This window comes from Lepidochelys olivacea, assembly GCF_965140295.1.
Source record: "Lepidochelys olivacea isolate rLepOli2 genome assembly, chromosome: 6".
Taxonomy (NCBI): domain Eukaryota; kingdom Metazoa; phylum Chordata; order Testudines; family Cheloniidae; genus Lepidochelys; species Lepidochelys olivacea.
Genome location: NC_140416.1, coordinates 48,855,148 through 48,881,223, shown reverse-complemented (window position 1 = coordinate 48,881,223; position 26,076 = coordinate 48,855,148). Strand labels below are relative to the sequence as shown.

Here is a 26,076-nt window from a genome sequence, read left to right as displayed (position 1 = left end):
CATGTAATCAGCATTAATAAGCCAATCAGAGTGTCTGAATAACACAACCATGAGTAAGGAAATTTTTAGTAAATTTCACAGCAGAGAGGAGGGAGGAAAAAAAACAGTAAGTCCCAGAAAGGTCACCAAACAATATAGTTTTTTTCTACAGCATACACAGGAATACAGTGCAGATAGTGAAAGGTGAGACCCAGAGGGTAAGGGATTGGAGAGAGAGCCCATCACACATTCACCCTGCAGCAGCAGCTCTTGTACCGAAGGGCTGGGCCCAGCTCCCCGCACCAGGCATTGTGACTTGTCTTACTGGGTCACGGCACCACTCAGGTTTGGCCCCACCCCCACCTCCACCCCTCCTACATGGAGATGGAGTGGCAGACAGGCTGAACCTGCGCCGCTGTGCAGCAGTTCGAAACACCATTTGGTTTGGGGACCCAGCCAAATGTGTTTTTAGCAGCCATTTCCAAGATTTCACAAACTTTACAGTGGCCATGGAAAGCACGAATTTGAATAATTTCCATGCCAAAATCATAGTCCTAACCATGAGTCACAAGGCATCTTTTATTATTGTGTATCTTCCTTGGGTTCTTTATCTTTCGTGCATTCAAATTTTTGGTCCCCTCCTTATTAGTGATAAACTCAAGACAGGTATTGAATCACCCAATAAAATCTGACTAATGTGGTCAAAATTGATCAAAATAAAGGAACAAAGTTTTGCTATTTTTATTAACATTGTTCCTGAGGGGTTGATCAAATCAATCAGAAAGTCAAACCAACCGGCAATTGAATTCAGTGAAATGCACTATACTTTGTGGTCAAAATTTTCAAACATGGGAAAACTAAATCCATATTAAGAAAAGGAGGACTTGTGGCACCTGAGCATAAGTGAGCTGTAGCTCACGAAAGCTTATGCTCAAATAAATTTGTTAGTCTCTAAGGTGCCACAAGTCCTCCTTTTCTTTTTGCGGATACAGATTAACACGGCTGCTACTCTGAAATAAATCCATATTAGGGGACCTATATAACAATGATCTGATTTCAGAGGTGCTGAACGCCCACACCTTCCACTGATGTCACCCAGGGTTGGAAAGTCTAGCCTGCACTCTTCCAAGCAGCCTGCAATCTTCTACCTTCCTAAACTCACGGAACTGCATGCCCAACAAAGATTCAGAACTTTTTACAATACACATCTAGCATTATGTCAAAACCAACAGCCTATAAAGCAAGTGACATAAAGTTGTGGGTAGCAGTATGGTTGTGAATTCCACCGGCACTGTATCTTAAAAACACAACCAAGACTGAGACCTCATCGTGCTAGGCACTGTACATACAGAGAGAGAGACAGTCCCTGCCCCCAAGAGGTTATAATCTAAATAGATACGGCAAACAAAAGGTGGCACTAACAAAACTAAGGCACAGAGAGTTGAAGTGACTTGCCCAAGGTCACACCGTAGGTCAGTGGCAGAACCAGTGGCAAAACCCAGGCAAGAACCCAGTAGAGCACCCTATCCACTAGATAACACTGCTTCTCTTTATGCTTACACTCTCTCTTCCTTTCTCAATATAATTTGTTATGGGAAACTCTAGAAGCTGACATACCTTTCCAAAGATAAGTGAACATGCTGAGAAATTCTTCATATGTCTGCTCCTGGCTATTAATAAACCGCTGGAGGATACTGTTGTTTGACGGTTGCTTTTCCATCATCCACAACCATGACAGTCAAACAGGCATACCTGTTCTAAGCGGATTCTTCTGCAATGAAAAAAGGGAGAACTATATATAATAACAAAGCCTTTTTTATTCTGCAGGCAGAAAACAAATCAGAGGGTCTTTTAACTTCAGAGGGAGTTTCTCTAGTTAGCATAGAGCAGGTAAGCACTGGAATTCAGAGAATCAGCTTTTTCTCTCCTTCTGTAGGCCGTGATTCCTTCACTGGGGTTCCTGGGAGGCACAGGGAAAGGCTTTTGTAGGATTAGAGCCATAGTTATTTCAGGCACATTTAGATGACAAGTAGTGGCCTATCTGAATCCTGGGAGAAAGAAAGTGTCTATCCATAGAACAGGTACTACATGGGAAGCGCAACAGTGCTTGTATCTCCCAGAACGTCCTACCAAAGTGCTTCCATCCTGTTCAGGAGGGACTATGTCTAAGTAGTTCAGTCATACTGCCTGTCCAACCCTTACCTTCTTTGCTGAGAGGGTGCCACTTAGCACTAGTTGTGGTGCTGGATTTTAATGATAGGGACATGTGTACACAGGGAACTTGGACTGAATCCACCAGCTCATTTCATAGGTGCATCTTGTACTATATTCTCAAAGCCACTAAACCAAGCTTTGGAAGAATGTGATATTACATTATTATTTATTTGTATTGAGGTAGAACACAAAGGCCCCAATCAGCAGAAGGGACACATTGTGGAAGGCAAAGAATAAATGCCAAGGGACCTCCATGGACAATGCTCTGCCCGTCTCCAGGAATTTAACACTCTGGCTAGACAGCTGCAGCATTCCAACTGATCTTGACTCTTTCAATAGGGCATAGGGAAAGTGACAGCCCCTGAGACAGTTGCATTTCAACTACATTGAAGTTAATGTTGTACAGTGCTATGTATTATTATTATGGAAATTCAGTACATATGGGACCCGATTACCTAAAGGAGGGAATCCAGGCTAGCGTGCACACATGCATACAGTAATTTCTACATTTTACGGCAGACCCACACTCAAGTGGCCATGTGGGAGCCTAGCTGTGCATGTGTAACTACCCAGTTTGTATACACAATTTTTATAGATGTGTATGCATATTAGGCGTGCAATTATGCACAATTTTTTTCACGCTGCCCATGCCTTCTTGCCTTTTGGAAATGCGGTTGTTAATTTTCAGGGGCGTTAAGAAATAACTTTAGAGGTGAAAACCTGCTCCACTGACGTCAATGGCAATACTACCGTTCATCTCAATGGGGCTACGTTTATTTATCCCTTTATTTTGGATTTGCAGTTAAAGCAAACCCAGAACATCCAAACCACAGCATCAAAATAACCGTGAAATCTAACTCTGTCGTGCTGTTGATTGTCACAGGAGGTGATTGTTCTGAAGTTTAAAATAAACCGAAACACATAGAGCCCAAAACACAGAACTTTAAGTTTCACTAAAAACAAGCTAATATTAACCACTCTAGGCACTGACCGAGCAGACAATCATTTACCAGACGGACAACGTGGTTTATGCAAATTCTAGTGGTTTTCAAGGGGAAGCAATGCTTTTTTTTTATTTTTTTCATCACTCTTCAGTTATTAGAGTCACTACTCTAAGTAAATATCACTGTGCAAAAGGCTAAAACTTGTAAGAACTTATGAAAGAACCTCATTTGTTAATCTAAGATCTAAATACGAATGACAATGCTTTGCCCTTCTGCAGCACCTTCTAGCTAAGGATCTCTACGTGCTTTTCAAACATGAATGAATTCAACTCACAACCCTCCTGGGTGGTAGGTGCCAAGAAATATTATCCCCCTTTTACAAACAGTGAGTTAAAGTGATTTGCCAGTGAGCGAGTGGTAAAGCTGGGAATACAGCCAATTTCTCCTAATGACCCTTTGCTCTATTATATGCTAGTATCTTAGACCAGTGGTTCCCAACTTTTGAACATAAGGTAAGAGCATAAGAATGGCCCTACTGGGTCAGACCAAAGGTCCATCTAGGTCAGTATTCCGTCTTCTGACAGTGGACAGTGCCCGGTGCCCCAGAGGGAATGAACAGAACAGGTAATCATCAAGTGATCCATCCCCTGTCGCTCATTCCCAGCTTCTGGCAAACAGAGGCTAGGGACACCATTCCTGCCCATCCTGACTAATAGCCATTGATGAACCTATCCTCCATGACTTTATCTAGTTCTTTTTTGAACCCTGTTATGGTCTTGGCCTTCACAACATCCTCTGACAAAGAGTTCCACAGGATTACTGTGCGTTGTGTGAAGAAATACTTCCTTTTATTTGTTTTAAACCTGCTGCCTATTCATTTCATTTGGTGACCGCTTGTTCTTGTGTTATGAGAAGTAGTAAACAACACTTCCTTATCTACACCAGTCATGATTTTATAGACCTCAATCATATCACCCCATAGCCGTCTCTTTCCTAGCTGAAAAGTCCCAGTCTTATTAATCTCTCCTCATACGGAAGCCATTCCATACCCCTCATCATTTTTGTTGCCCTTTTCTGAACCTTTTCCAATTCCAATATATCCTTTTTGAGATGGGAGGACCACATCTGCACACAGTATTCAGGATGTGAGTGTACCATGGATTTATATAGAGGCAACATGATATTTTCTGTCCTATTAGCTATCCCTTTCTTAATTATTCCCAGCATTCTGTTCGCTTTTTTGACTGCTGCTGCACACTGAGTGGATATTTTCAGAGAACTATCCACATTGACTCCAAGATCTCTTTCTTGAGTGGTAACAGCTAATTTAGACCCCATCATTTTATATGTATAGTTGGGATTACGCTTTCCAATTTGCATTACTTTGCATTTATCATTATTAAATTTCATCTGCCATTTTGTTGCCCAGTCACTGTAACTCTTTACCAAACTAAGACACCAGCTGTGTTCATCAGTGACTTCCCAATCCCCAATGGGGGCTGCGGGAAGCAGCGCGGGCCAAGGGATGTGCTGGCCGCCACTTCCCAAAGCCCCTTTCGGCCTGGAGCAGCAAACCGCGGCCAGTGGGAGCTGCGATCAGCCGAACGTGCAGACACGGCAGGTAAACAAACTGGCCCGGCCCACCAGGGAGCTTACCCTGGTGGGCCGTGGGCCAAAGGTTGCTGATCCCTGAACTAAAGATTAGGCCCAAGATGTAGTGTTTCAATCTGGATACAAACTTTCCCTAAATTTCCAGGGGTCTACTGCAGGCCTAGTAACATTAGGAGTTGGTGACTAGGAAGAATCAGGTGGATTCTTTATAGAAGCATAAGGTTCTATCAATCATAAAAAACCTCCAGTTTTCCAGATCATGAAATATACAGATAGCTTTGCGTGTGGATTCTACACCCAAATGATCTGTTCATTCTAATTCTAGTCACTCTGGAGAAGTTTGGGGTTCTACGTTGCATGGGTCTGGATAATAAGGGTTGAGACTTGGACTATTACCATTCTTGAAATTGACAAGTTGTACATGACTGGAAATGTGTTAGGAAAACTGTCCCAACACTATCTACCTACATTCTCATACTGGCATATTTTTACTCCATTGTGGCTTCCTGCTGCATCCCTTCTACACCAGTCCCGTGTCTCTCTTAAATAAAGACCATCAGTTGTTTCAGACTGTGTCAGCCCTGTGCAGAAGTTTTGTGGTGCAAACAAGGGAAACCAGGCTGACCAGCAAACTCTCATTTTCATTTTTGAGCTAACCCATATCTGAACCCTTCTCTCCAAAAGCGAAAGGCTAGTGCATTCATACAATTCACAATATACAAGAGGCACCGAGCTGAACTCATATCAACAAAGCAACTGAGTTTCCCTTAGCTTAACATTCTGGATCTCCTGATGCTTGAGAATCCTTCAGGATTTCTACATTTGATGTGCCATATTTCTCGGGATGCAACTTTTTAAGGATTTGTTACGCTGTGGTACCTCCACCCAATCTAGAGGAAAAGAGACAACACAGAACCAGAAAGTTGGCAGGGATTGAAGTCAATTTTTTGTGTTGCAGAGGAGAGAATCACACTGAAGGAAGAATAGGGGCATACAGAGCCTTCCAAAGGAGGATGGCTGAGCGGTAAGATGCTCAATGACAGTCCTGAGAGACATGAGTGAGTCTTGCTCAATCTCACAGTGAAAGGCCACCACCAGTTCACCCAGCTGTAAAACAGATACCTGATCTATTGGGCTAGGGCAGTTGGACATGATGCTGGCTACATCACTCCCTTGTGTATTGTTAGCTATGACATGAATGTGCCTGAATCACACCAGCCTGATGAGCCCTTGGCTTGGGGGAACTTTGACTGGTAGGTCACCAGTTCAAATCTAGCTCAGGTTGGTATCAGCCAAAAGGCACTGTTGCATGACAGCTGTTTGGCTGCCTATGTAAAATATGTTGGAGAATTAGTCCAATTCCTAGTGGAATGTTGCTGTTGCTGACAGTCTTAATAATGAGAACAAGGCCTGAATGGACCATGGTGACTGATATCATCCTTTTTCTCCGCAGAGGCGGTCCCTCCAATACATCAAAGGAGTTATGAAGTTGCTCCTTGGGGGAAGCAGATGTCAACGACTCCTGAATTCTTTCCACTTGTTAGAAGCTCTGTAGGGAAAGTATAACTGGGTTCAAAAAATAATTAGGTAATTTCATGGAGAATAGGTCCCTCAATGGCTATTAGCCAAGGTGATCAAGGATGCAACCCCATGCTCTGGTGTCCCTAAACTTCCAACTGCCAGAAGCTGGGACTGGATGACAGGGGATGGGTCACTTGATAATTGCCCTGTTCTGTTCATTCCCTTTGAAGTATCTACACTGGCTACTGTCAGAAGACAGGATACTGGGCTAGGTGGGCCATTGATCTGACCCAGTATGGTTGTTTTTACATTCTTATGAATAGTAACAGAATAAGAATTTCTGAAAATGATGAAGCAGAAACCAATTTTTTTCTTTTAGAAAAATTTGCATTCCTTTCCTGCTCATCCATCCAAGTTACAGTAATGAGGTCACTTCAAGCTATCATTCATTAAGACTTGCTGATCATCAGCAGATTGTGCAGAATCAATTTTATTTCCCAAAATGTAGTCTTCCTCTCAGCTGTATAAACCAGACCAGAAATGTCTGCAGTGAATCCCAGAAGCAAGTTGGCTGAGTATTAGCATGATTTCAATTACACAGTTATTAATTCTACTAAACAATGAAAAATGTAGTAGCTATGAAACATGGATTTCTTGTTTTATACAGCATTTTTGAGTACTTCATTATGATTTTTAAAGCCATTATATTTTTTAAACCAGTGAAAGCAAAATGAACTTACAAATTTGTAAACTGAAAAAGCAGCAGTGCCCAACCACACATAGAAAAATCCTACATAATTCTACCGTTCAGAAATAAATATTCCACCACTGCATTATGTGGTATAGTCTCTTTGATTTTCATACAACAGGAAAAGTCACATTCCAATGCTGGGAATTTGGATCTATCAACAATCATTCTCAATCAAAACAAGTAATTAATTAGTATAGTTATTTATAGAGCACTATTTAGATGCATGGTGAGATACAGGAAGACAGAGTCACTGTCCTGAAGAGTTTATCATCTAAATCTGAATGTCTCAGGCTCCACAACTGTATTAGTTTAATGTCTGATGCTCTGTTTTCACTGTATAGTGCCTGATCCATTCCCCTACACAGTCACTCCACTACCTGTATCGGACTCAATCATTGTTTTCCAAAGCTCCTGGAGATACCCAGATTATAAAACCAAAATCTGTTCTCTTCCAGCCTAGATGACAGTGATAAGCCACATACATTTCTATAGCACCTTTCATCAGTAAAACTTACTAACTTTGCTCTTGCACCAGCAAAACTTCCATGCAAGGAACTTCCTTTGGGCTGAATTGTGGCCTGGCTAGGGTGGCACCATAGGGGCTAAAGGAAAGCAAGGCATGCAGCAGCGTAGGAGGGGAATCAGGCCAGGAAAGTCTGTTACCTCCATTCCTCATGAAGTTGGGCGGGACATGGTGGGGTATAGATGAAGCCTTGGCTACATAGCTAAGCTGGCAAATTGGGAAACATACTCTGTAGCAGGTATAGACCTAATGCCGTTTACTCCCTCCCCAGAGCAGCAGTATGACCAGAAGGGAGATCGTACCTCCCTGAGTAACACTGTCCCTCCCAGGCTCCTCTAGTGGCTGTGCAACGATATGCTGTCCCTTACACAGGGCAGACTGTAATGTCACAATTTACCCCTTTGACATGAATACCATAGAAATCCCATAGATTATTAGATAGATAGTTGGATATAGATATTGCTATGACCTCCTTAATGAGGATAATGTACCACTGTCCTCTGTTGCATAGAATCAGGACAGCTGAAGTGTGCCTCATGGACCCTATACTGTTAACACATACAGACATTTCTCATTTAGCCTATGCTTCTGAAGCAAGAGTGTCTGAGTTCTGTCCGCACTGTCACAATGGTGATCAGCATGGAGGTCACCATGAAGTCTTAGGTGGCTATGGATTTGCTACAATATTATTATTATTGAAATAAACAATGAGTTAGCATCAGGTCTCTGTAGGGAAGAAGTAAATGTTAGTCTAAATTAAGCAAGTGTGCTTCATAACATGGTGCAATTGACAGATGGGTCATAAGTACCCTGCATTTCACAGTCCTATCCCTGCCTACTGGACAGCTCAAGAACCTCAGTGACAAACTCCTCGGAAAGCTGTGGTCCATCCACCTTGGCCAGAATGGCAGTCGCTGTAATATGTTTACTCACAGTAAATCATTCAGCCACTAGATGGTCCTATGTGCTGTATAGTTCCAAACAGGGTGTGGTCCCTGGTAAACAACAGAGACAAAGCTGGAACTCAAGCTGAATGGAAGCCTGTTTGTCTGTAGTTGTAGCTTTTTTCTTCCTGTTGAAGAAGAGCTTAAATTGATTCCATATATCATAATAGTCACTACAGCATGGTACCTCAAGAGAACAGAGAATAAAAGAGATATAAGAGGGGTCATGCTTAGGGATCCCTAACTTTCTCAAGACAGGAGCAACAACTTTTTAAAAACTACATTCCTCTATAGCAGTTTCACATATTGGTTGGATTGCAACACTACAGTTGTACAGAAAAACTCCCGCCCCTCCTTGTGTTACAATCCTGCCCTACCTACCTCCTCCCCCCACCCCCAGCCACCTGCAACTAGACAGCAGCTCCTGGAATAAACTTTAAAGAAGACCCTAAGCAAGCCTCTGGTTATGAGCAGGTGCAGATCAACTGAACTATATGAACGAACTCAAAGCATGGATGTTTCAGTTATGAAGGAGAAAAACTTTCAAATGATTCTTGGATGTTTCTTGTTTCAGTTCAAACTATTTTCAAGAGCTAGGGGCCTGATCCCACTGAAGTCACTGGAAGCTTCTCACTGACTTTAGTGGGAGCAGGAGCAGGTCTTTAGATGCACATGTGTACAGCACCCATTTACTTGACTGGGATTTGCTTGTGCTTTAATAATACTTGGCCCTAAATCTCATCTTTGCAGATGCCCTGCTATCTAAGATCTTTAACTGCAAGCAACCATATTGCTCTCATTTGATTGTGGAAATATTTGCCTGAGTTCAGTGCCTAATTAGTTGTTGTGCATTCCAAATGGCTTTAACAGTGCTGCCTACTTAAAAGATTATTTAGGGAAAGAAAAGAATTGGGCTGGCTACAAGGGTAAATTTCTTGTGCAGCAAACTTGTTTTTTCTAAAACCAGCAGTCACAGTCCCATGAGGTGTGACCTTTTCAGATCTCAGAGACTAAGCACTGGTGGGTTTCATCAGCTCTGGTATGGGAGGCCTCCAAAGAAACCTCATTTGCTTCAAAAGGTAATGTTGGGAATGCAGTTGGGCACTCTTTCACATTGGGTACATCTATACAGTGAGCAACAGTACAGCAGCGAGTTCAGAGCTCGGGTCAATAGACGTGAGTTGATGGGGCTCCCACTACAGAGCTAAAAATAGCTGTGCAGACACTGAATCTTGGCCTGGAGCTTGGTCAACCCCCCTCCCTGGGCTTCAGAGCCTGAGCCCGAAAGTCTACACTGCTATTTTTAGTGCCATAGCGCCGGTGCCAGGAGCACGAGTCTGTCTCTGAGACTCGCTGCTGTAGGCAGTCTAGACATAACCCATGTCAGTGCTGAATGCCTAGCAGGGCCATCCCTAGGCAGGTACAGGGCCTGGAGCAAAAGTGATGAATCCGTCACTTCCAGGACCGACCATACCCGGCGATGGCCAGTTGCACTGGCGGCCCGCCGGGCCCCCCAAAGCCCGGGGCTCGGAGTGGTCACCCCAATTTGCCATACCCAAGGGAGAGCTCTGATGCCCAGTAAGGTATAGTGTTAAAGGGCACTATTCTGAGGTCATTCAGGACACCATGTTACTTTTCACCAGAGCCAGTGTCAGCTCTACAGCCCTCTGACAATTGAATAAGAGACATTCTTCACTCTCCATAGCAAACTGCTGTATATTACTGCAGTGCACGGTTAGCCAACTGATGAGTTCCACCTCACAGGTGACTGCATGTCATTGGCAGATGTTTTTTGAAATTTGTAAAGCAATTTGGAATCATTTGGAATGAAGGATCATGTATTAAATGTAAGAGACATATTTCAAAGGAATTCCCGTAGAAGAAATAAACCAATTGAAACAATATGTCCAGGATATCAAGTAACCAGGGAAAGACCTGCTATCTAAATTCATTTTATTAAAATACTATTTTTAAAGGAATGGGTCTATTAAATGGATACAGTTTTTGTATGGTGCTATGCCTTTAACTGCCAAACAAATTCAGGAGGAGAATCCAACATTTTCATGTTAGGAATCTGAGTGTACTGAGCACACATAAATGTGTACAGGATTCTTCTGATTTCCCTTGTGGACAGGTGACTCTAAAACTACCTATTGCAGGATTTCATCCCCCTTCCTCTGAAGGAGCTGATCACTGGTGGAGAAAGGCAACTGGACTAAAAAGACCATTGTTCTCATCCAGTAAGGCAGTTCTTCTAATTAGCATTCTGTTGCAGGCAAAGTTTAACCTCCCTTTCCTCTGAGCCAAATTAATCATGTCAGAAAGACAAGCATTTTCTAAGGACAAGACACACTAACTGACACAAGGAGAGTAAAATGAATCTAAAATATGAGGCGAGGCACTAGAAAAAAATTGACATTTTCTTTTGACATCTGTGCACCACTTCTGCAGTCAGACCAACTTTTCCTCTGATCAGACAAACTAAAGAGGGTCAGGCTGGGTCAATACTTGGATGGAAAACTGACAAATCTCATCTAGGTGCTACTGGAATAGAAATGAACCTGATCTGAACAGCCCAGAATTTTGGGGAAGTTCGATTCTGGATCTCAACATTGTGGTTCAAGTCCATCTTTACTAATGTGATGGCCTCCGAGTGTCAGCACTGAAGCAATGTATCAACATGGATGTTACAGGACACTGTGCTGCTGGAGGTGCCATATATCAGGTGAGACATAAAGCCACCCTTATGTCTGCATTATAGTCATTAAAGGTTCCTGGCACTTTTTACAAAAGTGTATTCACCCTGATGTCCTGGCCAAATTCCAATTCAGTCTCTTTCCATTTAAATTCCCACTGCACTTTCAATTGGACATAGGGTGACCAGACAGCAAGTGTGAAAAATCGGGACAGTGGGAGGGGAGTAATAGGCACCTATATAAGACAAAGCCCTGAATATCGGGACTGTCTCTATAAAATCAGGACATCTGGTCACCCTAATTGGATACCAGATTGTTCTTAACTGTTGTGTGGAGTTGCTCTGTGATGTAAAACAGCTGCCGTGTCCCACCTTCAGAGGCTGCTGTATTTCAGTGGTAGCTGAAATGATCCCTTGCCAACCACAGAAGGGAGCTGGTGAGGCAGCTGTGAACACTGTTCCTGCGAACACTGAGTTGCTGAGTGATCATATAGGCAAGTCACTTACCCTCTCAGAGCCCCAGTTGCTCCATCTGTAAAAGGGATCTATTCTCAGGGGAGTAAGGAGGCTTAATTACGGTTTGTGTGAAAAGGATTCTGAGGAACTCTGATTAAAAGTGCCACAGAAGTGTGCAGAGTACTAATATTCTTTTAGAGCCTGATTCAGAGTCCTTTGAAGTCAATGGAAAAGTTTCTATTGACTTCAGAGGGCTTTGAAACAGAGTTTAAGCCTTCACTTACTGGGTTGCGCGCACTTACTACTTCTTTTACTCAGTTTCAATGTCATAATCTATTTATAGCCTGAGAATTCCAAGGGGAAAAAAATTATTCCAATCAAAGTGTTGAGGATTGTTTAAGTTTGTAGATATTAGAATTCCAAACGTTGTCTTTGAATTTAGCAGTGACTTTATAACATAGTAGTATCCAAAAGCTGCAACAAAAATCAGACCCCGTTGGATTGGTCACTGTACAAATATCAAATAAAAAACAGCATTTGCCCCCAATGAATTTACAATCTAAATAACAGATGTCTACTGTCACTCTGAGCTGGCTAGGCATGAACAGGTTAAACTTCTAAAGGTGCAAGATGGATTTCTTTTTGCACCATCTGAAGAAAAAAAAAAACGGTCACAGACAGTTAGCCACATTAGAGGAGTACTAAGGAGCACATCTGCAAGCTAAGCATACATACCTTCTGCCTGCCTGCTTGTCCATGCCACAGCCCCTCTTTGTGCAGTCACAGAAGATTCCACAAGTGCTGAGCTTTCGAATCCCCGTTACAAACAAAAGGTTTCAGGAGGAAGCAAAAACCCTCCATCAGCCAGGTAGGTCTAATACGTTTATTGTTTTACCCAAACAAACTCTGGGTGCCAAAGTTAGAGAAAGCTTTGAGAAATGTTATCTACATGCCTCAGTAGTTGGTTGGTTTAGACTAGAGCTGTCTGGGGGGTCCAGATAGGAATCTGATCCTAAAGAATTGAGGAGTTACATTTGCTTCTCAGCCTACAAGTCTTGGGTGTGTGCTGTGGGGTTAGATCGAGGTCCTTCAGAAGGCCCTAGGTTCATCTTTTTGAACAAAATGCTGCAATGGCAAAACCATCAGAGAGGAAAATAGATGTAATCTTGTGAAGTAGTTTTTAATCCCTGCACTAAGCACCTGTGTTCCTGCCAAGATGCCAGTGATTGCAGAGTGAGGGGAGAATTCGAGAAAACAGCAGAGGGAGCATTTACCAATTAAGACTCTAGAGAGTCAGCAGGCTAACATGCTAATCAAAGCTGTTCAAACAGCATATAAAGTGCTTTGCAAATCTGTTTGTGACTAGAAGCTGAGTTGGTTCACTAGATTCATGGGGTCATATCATTCATTATTTGCAACTTAGTATCCAGACAGCTACCAGGTATTGGTGAAAACAGCTATGAGTACTAAACTTTTTTTGAATTTTAGCCCAAATAATTATATATTTGAAAATTTATACTAAATAGCAATGCTTGTTATTCATTATTCTCCTGTTTAAATTGCTTCAGTCATCCAATTGGAGAGCAGAAACATTATCATGTGACTTAGGTGACCAATCAAACAGCATTTATAATCAAAGAGGAGACAGTTAAGGAAAAAAACCAGTTATCTGAAAACTATACATCCCAAGCTTTTCAGTGGATATTTCTGAAAAAACAAAGACATTTTTGCTGGACATGTTGGTAACACAGGCTCACCCTAGGTTCTAATACAACCCCCACAACATGATTTTAAAGATGCAGATCTGTATCCACTAGGCACGACAGGATGTTTCAAATCATTTCAGCCAACTCAGTTTTAAAAAGCACCTTTATTCTTTATCCTCATGTAGACAGACTCCTGTTTGAATCCCTCCACGTATTCTCCCTTCTCAACCACATCAAATTCAAGCTTCTTATTACCACTTTCTACACTTTACACAGTATTGCCAGTCCCAAGCATTCCAAAATCATGACTCAAGCCCCAAAAAATCATAAGATTTTAAAAAGTAATATATTCAAGGTTCTTTTTATTTTTCTTCTGGCTTTTGAGCCTTTAGCGTGCACACAGATCACGCCCTCACGATTTTCTTCCGACTATGAGGGCTACAAACTTACTTTTTCTTTTAAAATGAAAACTGAGATTCTCATCAAACCACGTGACCTGAAGCTGGGGTTTAATAAAAATACTAGATAGCATAACAATCACAGTAAAATCACAAGATTTGGCAACACTGCCTACATAACTCTGCCCCCACCCCACTTAGCCTTAACTATAAGAGACAAGGGCAGATAAGATTTTGTCACGGATATTTTTCGTAAAAGTCACAGACAGGTCACGGGCAATAAAGAAAAATTCACAGAAGCCCATGACAGCTCCCTTGTAATCCACAAGCAAGCATTTTATTTACTCTGCAACAAGTATCTTTCTGATGCCTGGATGAGCCACTATCATGTTTACACCAAGCTCAGTCCATATTCTAAACCAGGGATCGGCAACCTTTGGCAAGCGGCCCATCAGGGAAATCTGCTGGTGGGCCGGGACAGTTTTACCTGCAGCATCCACAGGTTCGGCCAATCGCAGCTGCCACTGGCAGCGGTTCGCTGTTCCAGACCAATGGGGGCTGCACATCCCTTGACCAGCGCCGTTTCCTGCGGCCCTCATTGGCCTGGGGCTGCCGATCCCTGATTTAGAATATGGACTGAGTTTGGCGTAAACATGATATTGGCCCATCCAGGCATCAGAAAGATACCTGTGGCAGAGTAAATAAAATGCTTGCTTGCGGATTACAATTCACAGCCCCCTATTCAATAATCTGGAGTCTGCGAGTAAGGAAACATTTAAGTCCAGGCAGTCCAAAAATGACTCTGTTCTCCATACACACAAAAGACCTGATGTACTGTAATATTTTTCAGAGAAAATCCATTTGAACATTGAGAAATTTGAGAATTCACAATAAATTGGCAACCTTTGGCAAGCGGCCCATCAGGGAAATCTGCTGTTGGGCCGGAACAGTTTGTTTACCTGCAGCATCTGCAGGTTCGGCTGATCGCAGTTTCCACTGGCCGCAGTTCGCTGTTCCAAACCAATGGGGGCTGCGGGAAGCGGTGACCAGCACATCCCTGGACCCGTGCCGCTTCCTGCGGCCCCCATTGGCCTGGAGCTGCGATCGGCCAAACCTGTGGATGCTGCAGGTAGACAAACCATCCCAGCCCGCCAGCGGATTTCCCTGACACACAGCATGCCAAAGGTTGCTGATCCCTGTTCTAAACAATATGACTAGGGTGAAAAAGGAAAAACCTACAAAACTGGATTTTCCCATCAGCATACTGGTGTTTAAGTTTTTGTAACCCAGACCAGGGCTTCCCAAACTTTTTCTTTCTGAGCCCCCCCCCCCCCCGCCCCACATGCTATAAAAACTCCACAGCTACAACAACTATTTTTCTGCATATAAAAACCAGCGTCAGCGTTAGGGGGGTAACAAGCAGGGCAGTTGCCTGGGGCCCCGTGAAGCTAAGCTGCTCAGGCTTTGGCTTAAGCCGCAGGTGGCAGGACTTTGGCTTTCTGCCCTGGGCCCCAGTGAATCTCACACCAGCCCTGGCTGGCAGACCCCCTCAACCTGCTCGTGGCCCCCCAGGGGGCCCGGGACACTGGTTGAGAACTGCTGAACCAAACTATATGGAGGGTCTTTGTGCTCTGCCCCCTTTGTGCTCTGCCACGTGCACTGTGCAAAATAGGGCAAGGAAAATAAACCAGTCTCTGTGGCACCCGGAGTGTACTAGGAGTTTCAGGGAGAGAAATGGAGAGGAGATACACCCTCCGCCTGTCCAGGGGTGCAGCCTGCAGTGTGATGTCTTCGCGAACGCTACCCTGGGGAAACTAAGGCACAAAGGCAGCCCAGCCACTTGCCCCCAGTCCCAGGTCAGCATCCGAGCCAGAAACAGAGCCCAAAGCAGACAGGACTGCCCTGCCTCCGGGACAATGCACGCTGCGATCTGAAGCTGGGAGGCGGTCGAGCAGCCGCCCCTGCCCCTGACATGATGTTGACAAACACCGGGAGGGATCCCCCCCGCCCCGTCTAGCCACCCCCATGCCCTAGCGCGTCTCCCGAGCCCAGATCGGTCTGCAGCCTCCCTCCGCTCCCATCTCACGGCTTTCACCAGACCTCTGCTCTCACCTCACGAGCCTGCAGCTGAACCCTTCACACCCCGGCTCTGACAACCCCCTACCTGAAACCCACTCTGCGGAGGCCACGGCAAAGCGGCACCGTCCTCCGGCTCACGCAGCTGCTGGGAAATGTAGTTCCCTCCGCCGGGCAGTTCCTATTGGGAGATTGAAGCTAAAGAGAGAGAAAGAACTACAGTTCCCAGAAGGGCTGTGACTCCAAGTGTCTCTTCAAAAGCAATCCCGGCTGGTAGCCAGCGTAGGTACAGAATGGTTCTGCTATAGGTCTATTGGGGTTGGGAATGTGAACAAATAGGGGAAATATTCTTTATTAACATTTGAAGTATCAGCAGTAATTAAATACAACAAAACCTGACCTCAGCAACCAACCAACCAACAGGCTGAGATTAGTTACTTAGTAGAGATGGTGTCCATTTAAAGATCAAACTAACAGCCCAGGGCGGGCCTGGTTCTCCCACCTTTACCCACACAAGTGGTATTTGCTCAAGTGAGTAGTGCCAATCAATGGAGTAAATGTTACTTAACATATGCAAAAGTTATAGAGTCCAATCCAGAGTTATTATCCAAGCACCAAATTCAGCCTGTGAATACATTTTAAGGAAATATTTTGTTTATGCTCAGTCTTGTTGAATTATAGAATAATTTGAAACTACATCCTGGAGAAGCTGATGCAGTGAACCATGACGTGGTAGTTAGCACTAGGTACAAAAAAAAACAGGACACCTGGGATGATCCTGAGCCCACAAAACTGGACAGTTGGGAGTATGTACTGAGCACTCTTTCAGATTTCCAAGGGCTGCTATGTTAAAAAAAGGATGATCCTGGGACAATCTGGACAGGTGGCAACCCTAGTTAGAGTCTAGCAAATAAATTCATAACAAATTGATTTGCAGATGATTCAGGTGGAGAGGGGAGATTTCTGTAGATTGTGATTTACTCAGCTTAATTTGTTTTTCAAAATATTGCGCCAAATAATTTCTGTGACTAATTCTTGGTCTATAGCTCACCTATAAGTAGGGTTGATATTCAAAATGCAAACTTTTAATTGAACACATAAGTCACATGGTATGTTTCTGTTCTCCGACTGGGCATGACTCTGAGAACTGTTTCTGGTTCAGATAGTCATGATTACTAATTCAGAATTTGCCTTTCACGAACATTCTGCAATATTCACCCTTTCAGTGAACATTCTCTCCCCATTCCCTCTGTTATACTTGTTACCTAGTAAGTTCACAGAAAAGGGTCACAAATGCAGTCAAATATTCAGAGGGGTTAATTTTTTACAATATTCACCCAGTTCTGGCATAATTCCTTATTTAGATTTTAATAGCTCTTATATTGCGCTTTTCATTTGTAGATCTCAAAGCATTTTACAAAGCTGAGTAAATATCATTACTCCATTTTATAGGTGGGGATCCTGAGGTACAGAATTGACATGGTTTGTCCAAGATTACAGTCAGTCAGGTACCGAGCTGATCACCTTGACATTGTTTAAAGTGTGCCTGATGTGGTTTTCTATATCTTTTTTTTTTTCAGATATTGACGGTACCATGATGCAATCACCAGACATAATGTCCCTGCAAATGATATCAGCCATTAATAATTCATCCTTGATTCAGCCAGGCTTTTCTCTGCTGAATTTTGATGGGCAAGTTTTCTTTTTTGGACAGAAAGGCTGGCCAAAGAGATCTTGCCCCACTGGAGTTTTTCTCCTTGACTTAAAAAAAAATGAGCTCAAATTGAAGCCTGCATTTTTCTCTAAGGATTCCTGCTATCTTCCCCCTCTCCGTTACCCTGCTGTCTGCGCTGTCAGGGGCAGAACAGAGTCTGAGAAATGCCAGTATGTCATCCATGGTGGGAAAACGCCAAACAATGAACTATCTGATAAGATTTATGTTATGGGTATAGTATGCAAGCCTAGCAAGAAAATCACCTTTAAATGCACTGAGAAAGAGTTAGTTGGGGATGTTCCTGAAGCCAGATATGGTCATACCATTAACACAGTTCATAGCCGAGGTAAAAGCATGAGTGTTATATTTGGGGGAAGGTCATATATCCCTCTTGGACAAAGAACCACAGAAAAATGGAATAGTGTAGTAGACTGTATGCCCCATGTGTTTTTGGTTGATTTTGAGTTTGGATGCTGTACCTCATACATCCTTCCAGAGCTTCAGGATGGACTTTCTTTCCATGTCTCCATTGCCAGAAATGATACCATCTACATCCTAGGGGGTCATTCTCTTGAAAATAACATCAGACCCCCCAACTTATACAGACTAAAAATTGACCTGCCACTAGGCAGCCCATCTGTGAGCTGCACCATCTTGCCTGGGGGGATCTCTGTCTCCAGTGCTCTTGTGACTCAGACTGGCGATAAAGAGTTTGTCATGGTTGGGGGCTACCAGTGTGACAACCAGAAGAGGATGTTTTGTAATACAATCACTTTAGAAGATAACAACATAGAGATTGTGGAAAGGGAGACCCCAGAGTGGACACCAGATATTAAACACTGCAAGATATGGTTTGGTAGTGATATGGGTAATGGGGCCATATTGCTTGGTATACCGGGGGACAACAAGCAGCTAATTTCAGATGCAAACTACTTTTACATTTTGAGATGTGGAGGAGCAAGAGATGAGGAGGAGGAGGCTGCACAAACTTGCAGTCAGACATCTACAGAAGACCCAGGGGACTCCACTCCATTTGAAGATTCAGAGGAGTTCTGTTTTAGTGCCGAAGCCAATAGTTTTGATGATGATGATATTGACACCTATAATGAAGATGATGAAGAAGATGAATCAGAAACAGGCTACTGGATCACCTGCTCTGCCAACTGTGACATTGACATCAACACTTGGGTCCCTTTCTATTCGACTGAACTCAACAAGCCAGCTATGATCTACTGTTCCAATGGAGATGGCCATTGGGTCCATGCTCAGTGTATGGACCTATCTGAGGGCATGCTCATACGTCTTTCAGAGGCAAATATCAAGTACTTCTGCAATGAGCATGTTGATCTTGCTAGAGGGCTGCAAACCCCAAAGAAGGTTCTGCCTGTGAAAAAACAACCTATGAAACCATTGCGCAGAAAAACATCCATGAAGATAGCAACTCCAGTGAAAAAATCTTTTCTTCGGAGGTTATTTGAGTAGATTTGAGCTAATGATTAAGGTTCAGCTAGGATTAAATGAAGAAATCACAAACCAAAGATAGTTAATGATGGTGGCAACAGAATTTAATATTAGAGCTTCTAATGGTGTTTTATTTTATTAATTTTAATTATTAGATTATTTCAGTTTACTGTAGCTCACAAATCGATGTTTATTATGTGTATTGTGGTAGCATCCAGTTTTCCTAATCATGATTAGTGCCCCATTGTGTTGGGCACTATACAAACACATAGGATCATATTCAGATAGCCTTCCTCAAATAGAATAGTACATTACTTCATAAATATCCCCATTGACTTTAAAGAAAACATTTGAAGAGTAAGGCACTACCCTGTGTAAAAAATGATCTAGACTCTGGTCCAAAAGGAAGCACAGTGTTACCAATATTCCTTTTGCAAATCAATCTATTCAATCAGTAGAACTAGAAATATAAGGTCTAATTCATGACTGCATTGCTCCAGTTTTACACTAATCTAACATCAGTTTAAGTCGTCTGATTTTAATTCATTAAATTGGAGTAATGCAGTGTTAGTTCAGGCCCATTGTATCAAAAATATGAAGGCATCAAGGGCCAGTTTTCAAAAGGGATCTCTAATTTGGGAAGCCTCTGTTTTGGGGCACCTAATTTTGGACCTAATTTTGATTTTGAAAGGTGCTGGGCAGCCACAGATGAGTACCAGCTGGAATTGTGGAAGCTCAGCTCACCAGAAAATCAGGCCACTTATTTAGGTGCCTAAATATTTGTTTTGTTTTCATTTTTCAAGGTGGGGCTCATGGACAAGCCCTCCCCATTTAAAAAAGATCAATTTGTTCAGCCTGCCATTTGTGTTTGTATTTTAAAATGTATAATGAACTAATAAAGTTTATAATAAAAATGGCCTTTACGTTTGTTTCCACCTATTATGTGGGTAGCTAAGTACTGTGACTCTCAGGTTGGAAATAGCTCTGTCTTCATTTGCAAACAATGACTATAATTGCTATTGTATATATATCTGAGATGCCTATCTGAAGTCTGATAAAGAGCCTGATTCTGCAGCTGCTCCATGCCCAGAATTCCCATTGACTTCAAAAGAAGTTCCTCACATTGAACAGGACTTTTATGATTTCCTTTGGGTCCACTACTACCCTGCTATTTCTTTACCCTGCCCCCCACCCCCAGCCCTCACCCCCAGGATGACTCTGCAGTGTGTGAAAGTATTGAAATATAGATTGTAATTCATAGCAGTTCATTTTGCCAACAGGCCATTGTGAGGGGTGGAAACTAATACCGTTGTGTGCTCAAAGCAAAATGGGCAGATTGAATTCAGATTGCAAAAGTCACTGTCAAGGTTGACTGGCCCAATATTTTATTAACTTTTTGTGGTGTCTTATATTACCTGTTTGTAAAGTCCCTATAAGTCTTAAATTTATTTTATTTTATTTTCGTTACTGTTCCAGTTCACTTTAAAAAAATATCAGTATCATCAGATCAACACTTGTGAGCCTACAATACTAGAGCTGTGTGTTCATAGTCCAATTCACATGTCTGGCCCTTGGATAAAAAGGAAAAACAACATGAGCAGACCAGCACTCTTGAGCAACCTGTGCAGCTCTGGCCACGTTCAACCCTTACAAACCAGTATATGTAGTCAAACATTCCTGAGCAACCCTATAGTCACCAGGGACACTCATGTCCAACCCAACAATAACATTCAGTATGCACATAAGCAACAGAGGAAAACAAAGATCTACAATAAACAAACGTCAGTTTCCAGCTTCTAAGTGCGTTAGGGGCTGCAGTGCAGAAAGGGTCATAACTCAGAAGTGAGTCAACCCGATTCTCCTCTCATACTAATTTTACACTAGTGTAACTCCATTGGCTTCAATGATATTACTCCTTTTTCATGCCAGCATAAATGAGAGCAGAATTAAGCTCAATATGTTGTTCCAAAGAACATGAAAAATATCCCTGAAAATTGGTAGAAATTTGGCTGCCAACATCCATATTCTGTAGGTTAGACTCTACTCTGCTAAGGCCACACTGTTCTGGAGACATAAACGGCCAGAAACAATCTCCAGGGAATAACTCCCACACCGTGGTGGCATAGATGACTTTTGCCACACTGCCACCACCACATCCTGCAGCATGAGATCACATCAGAGGAATGATTAATGGTAGGAGGGGTCATGGCCAAAGTTCTCTGTGCTCAGGCTATTCTGAACTACATAGCAGCCCACTGACAGACATGAAGAGGCTGCAATATCTTAAAATAGCCCCTAGGATTGCTGAAATTTACACTGGAGTCTACATCAGTTTCCAGAGCACTGTATAATATGGAAGACTAGAATCTGCCAGGCACAAAAAATGGCTTACAGCCACCTTTTGTTTACTCACCGCCCTGTGCCCCTCCACTCCCGGGATGTGCATTCTGAGAAAAATAGCACAGAAGCTGGCCTTGTCTCTTGTTCAGCCAGTGACGCAGTCCATTGTACTAATAAATTGTATATTTGTGTGGTGCCTTTTTAAAATATGCATTTATTTCAAATAGAGAAGAAAATTGGTAAGTGAAACCATGAGTCCAGCTTTGATGTGAGAGGCAGCTTCACAGGTATCAAATCACAAATCAGAAAATACAAATACTGCAGGAAAAGGAAGTCATAAGCAGTATAAAATATAATATCCCAGATGGACTGAAATAAGAGATCAGTGGTCATTAGTCATGTTTGTGAAGATGCTTAACATAGCATTCAAGATTAGAGAACATAATTGATTTTGTGGTGTCTCCAATGCCACTGGAAAGCAGATGTGTGCTCAGAAAAAGTACTGATTCATTCCAAAAGATGGATAATCAATAGAAAATATTCCTTCTTCATATAGGGTTGGTTAAGAAGATAAAATACAGCAGATATTAATGTATAGGTAAGTAAACCTCTTTCACATCTGCATCTATCTGACCTCTGTGTTTTGTAACAAGTATGGGCAATATCATTTTGAGACATGATTTTGCTATTGGCTCTCAAAAGACTCATTCATGGATTTTAGTGCTTATGAAAGGGACCTGGAGTCTGACATGTCCTCTATCTGTAGAACAGGTACAGCACAAACAGTGGTAGTGCAGGCTTCCAAGGCACATCTTTCTGCCAAGGTGCCTTAAATCTTCTGTAAAGAATCCATGTATTACAGACAAAACAATCAGGCATAATTTAAAAAAATAACTAGTGATTATGGGTACCTCCACTTTTGGGTACCTCACTTGAGACATTTATGTTGTAGTAGCCAGGCAAGGTACTAACAAACTTCAACAGGACTTTATTTTTTAAAGTGGAAACCTCTTTACCAAGTTGCTGTTGCAACCTCCGTAGCTCTCCCTCAGCCTCTTCAACTCCTCCCGCCTCCTTCCTGTTTCCTGTCCTTTCAGACTCCCAACAGCCAGTGCTCCCAATTCTAATAATTACAAGCAACATCTAAACACCACAATTTAAGAAAGATGTCGACAAATTGGAGAGGGGCCAGAGGGGAGCAACAAAAATGATAAAAGGGTTAGAAAACTTGATCTATGGGGAAAGATTAAAAACACTGGGCATGCTTAGTCTTGAGAAAAGAAGACTGAGCGGGGACCTGATAACTGCCTTTAAATATGTTAAGGACTGTTATAAAGAAGATGATGATTGATTGTTCTCTGTGTCTATTGAAGGTAGGATAAGAAGTAATGGGCTTAATCTGCAGGAAGGGAGATTTAGGTTAGATATTAGGAAAAACTTTCCAACTATAATGATATTTAAACTCCAGAATAGGCTTCTAAGGGAGGTTGCGGAATCCCAGTCATTGGAGGCTTTTAAGAACAGGTTGGACAAACACCTCTCAAGGATGGCCTAGGTTTACAGGGGGATGGACTAGATGGCCCCTCAAAGTTCCTTCCAGCCCTACATTTCTATGATTCTATTATTTTTTAAAGGGAACTGACCTGGCTGGGATGATTTAATTGGGGATTGGTCCTGCTTTGAGCAGGGGGTTGGACTAGATGACCTCCTGAGGTCCCTTCCAACCCTGATATTCTATGATTCTATGACTTCTGAGAAATTGCTAAGCACCAGCCCTCTGAAAATCAGGCCCCATTGCCATTAAGGCATCTCAGTTTGGGCCTCAAAAATTGAGACTCCCAAACTCACTAGTCACTTTTTTATAAATATAGGCCCCAATTACTTTATAAACCTCCATCTCTGACACTCACCTATATCTGTAGGGTGGGGGCGGTAGGCCGACACACAGGACTCTATACCACATGAGCCAATAAACTTCTTTACCTCATAGCAGTAGTAGGTACCTTAGTCTCTTTGTGGTGTACTCATAAACACAAAGCTAGCATGTTACACCATCACAATGACTACCTTTTAGGTTGAGAAGGTAGTTCAAACTCCAAGCATCTTCATTTCTTGGTCCATCTCCTGAGACTGCCACAGGGGCCAATTACTGCTTTCTGAATGGTATAGTTTTAAGATGTTGATATTTGTATGATGTAGACAGTACTAAGAACAATTTGGCCTGATTTCAATGGTAATAAGCACCAGAGTTGTTGGGAGCTGCTGGTGCTCAAAACCTTTGCAAATCAGGTCAAATTTAATCAGGCCACCAAACATCAACTGGTGATTTGAACCAGTGCCCTGGAGATGAAAGGGGTTCTACCTCCTTACAAGCGCTCTTTATCCTCTGGTTCCCCCATGATTCTGATGCTATAAGTATATGTGGAAAGTGAAACCCAGCCAAGGAATTAAGCTAATCCAAAATCACAGGAGACTCGTTGGGCTGTTTTTTAACATGGCCTCAATTTTTCCACCCACCATTTTGTGTCAAATGTTAATGGAGGCAGTGAAAAGAGACAAGAACTAAGAGGTAGGTGAGAGTTAATTTTTGCAGTTGACTTTGAAGTCAAGGACGGGGAGCTAGAATTTGAAGCAGAGGATGTGAGGAAGCCAGTGGAGAGACTTGAAGAAGGGCTGAACATGGTCAGAGCAAGGTGGATGAATTTAAACAGAGATCAGATGTCATTTCTAAATGAAGCAGTAGGAGATTCCAAGAAAAGTAAAAGAGTTTTCAACTGTGCTATAGTGCATGCAATGCCCTATGGAGTGAGGGGCTGGAGTGGGCTTTTGGGCTTCAGGGGGAATCTTCATATGTGTTTGTATAACGACTACCACAGCAGGGCCCTGATCCTGCCTGGGGCTTTTTGCTTTACTATAATGTAAATGTTGACAAATACTCATGATTTGAATGAAAGGAACTGAATAAATGTAAGGTGATTGTCATTAAATTGTTTGCACAGCTAAAAAACTGTCTGAGACATACAAATCCAAAGTCTATTTCTAAGAACTTTATTTAAAACCAATTTTAAAAATAAAGAAACTGGGATACAAGAAGTAACAATAAAAACCGTAGACAAATGCTGTGTTACAATGCACTGAAAACATCTTATTCAAATCAGAAATTATGGTGTTGCAAATATCTAGGGTCTGGTTCTGAAGTCCTTTACTCCAGCATAAATCAGGACTGATTCCATTAAAGTCAATGGCGATTATCCTATGGGGGGAAAATGGTCTGAGACCAGAATCAGGACCGTAGATACAACATTTCACAGCACAACAACTGAATATGCCTTTAATAAATCCTTACAGAAACTTTAAACAAAGGAAGATATAGAATTTGATTGTATAAAAAACAGCAAGAGTTCAATACAGTTTTCACAACAAGAAAACCATTGCCCACAAAGTAATCATTTGAGGTGTTTACACTAATTATTAGAGTAGAAAAAAATGTGATTTTTGAAAGCATAAAATGAATACAAGTGTCTCCACTTGTTTAAAGCCACTTCAAAATCAAACAGCTTAATGATAGGTCATTTCTCAAATATGGAGAGAAAACACAGTGCACCTTTTAGCAATCAAGAATCACTTGCATTCAGATGCACGCCTGTGTGTCTGTACTATTGTTTTTCTAGTCTCTGTGTACAAAAGCTTCACTTGCAGCAGGTGTTTAGCATTTGAATTGTTTGGTTTAATGAGTTCAACACTCTCAAGCAGAAAGTCTCTTGATTTAAATAACATGACAACAACGGAAAAAAGAGATGAAACTAAATTCAAGTTCGTTATAAAAAATAAAAATAACAATTGCCTTTCTGATGAATGCCAGCCAAACTATACATAGTTGCTAGTATTTGTAATACGTCTCGCTGGCTTAATAGTGTAACTTGTTCCACATGGTTATTTCACAAAAGAATATGTTTAAATTCCATTGCACTCCTAAGTCCCAGTCTATGTACTGTTCCGTGTACTGAACTTTCCCAGAGTATGTGCCCAGTCTTCTAAATCCTTAAGTGCATGAGTAATCCTTGCTTGGTCCTGTTGAAGTCAATGAGTCAAAACCCACTTGCTTTTACATAAGCAGTTTGTTGAAGTCATTTTTTGATTTGAGAATTTCAGTAAAAGTACTGAGATAATTTGCGCAAAAGGAGCAGAATTTGGCCCACTGACTTGGATGGAACTACATGTGTGAGTAAGGACTACATGTGGGTGAAATTCACTCCTGTGTAGGGTGACCAGATAGCAAGCGTAAAAAATCGGGACAGGGGTGGGAGGAAATAGGTGCCTATATAAGAAAAAGCCCCCAAAATTGGGACTGTCCCTATAAAATCAGGACATCTGGTCACCCTACTCCTGTGCAGAGGGCTAGCATACACTACTTAAATCCCATTTGAACTCTACTTTAAGGACTAGTCTTAAATGTTGCATTTGCCTTATGCTGGCCCTCAGCAAAGGGATGAATTTCACCATGAGTGAGGGTTGCTAGATTGGGCGCTGTGGTAATGAAACAGATTCAAGTATAAAATACACGGTATATGATAATCACAGCAAATAAACATGCAAAAAAATGGATACAGCATATTTGCATGATGAAATATTTCCAAAACAAACCAAAAATATTGTTTGAGTTGGTTTCTGAATGTATTAGAAAAGATTGCTACATTATGTAAAACTGACATTTATACATTATGGAAAATATCTGTTATAGTC

General features: G+C 42.1%; 2 protein-coding genes across 7 annotated transcripts in view; one reads left to right on the top strand and one right to left on the bottom strand.

Moving 5' to 3' along the window:
- IFTAP (intraflagellar transport associated protein) overlaps nt 1-16,001 on the bottom strand; it is a 62,788-nt gene extending 46,787 nt beyond the window's left edge. The window contains exons 1-3 of one of the 5 annotated variants that reach the window (XM_084631662.1): nt 15,855-15,943; nt 8,477-8,615; nt 1,597-1,750 (exon numbers count right to left, since the gene is read on the bottom strand). In XM_084631662.1, the coding sequence (XP_084487788.1) occupies nt 1,597-1,702 (106 nt within the window). In that variant the 5' untranslated portion in view covers nt 1,703-1,750; nt 8,477-8,615; nt 15,855-15,943. Of the gene's footprint in view, nt 1-1,596; nt 1,751-8,476; nt 8,616-15,854 lie in introns of those variants that run through there. The other 4 variants (XM_084631663.1, XM_084631665.1, XM_084631664.1 and 1 more) reach the window with 4 other exon arrangements.
- RAG2 (recombination activating 2) lies at nt 10,900-19,165 on the top strand. Of its 2 annotated transcripts, none has more exons than XM_084631661.1 (2): nt 10,900-11,212; nt 17,399-19,165. In XM_084631661.1, the coding sequence occupies exons 1-2, from the start codon at nt 11,158-11,160 to the stop codon at nt 19,012-19,014; spliced, it is 1,671 nt and encodes a 556-aa protein (XP_084487787.1). In that variant the 5' UTR covers nt 10,900-11,157; the 3' UTR covers nt 19,015-19,165. The 2 variants fall into 2 exon arrangements, with proteins under 2 accessions (XP_084487787.1, XP_084487786.1); XM_084631660.1 differs by lacking the exon at nt 10,900-11,212 and adding an exon at nt 12,379-12,506 and having other exon boundaries at nt 17,399-19,164.
- Nucleotides 19,166-26,076: the final 6,911 nt, after the last annotated feature.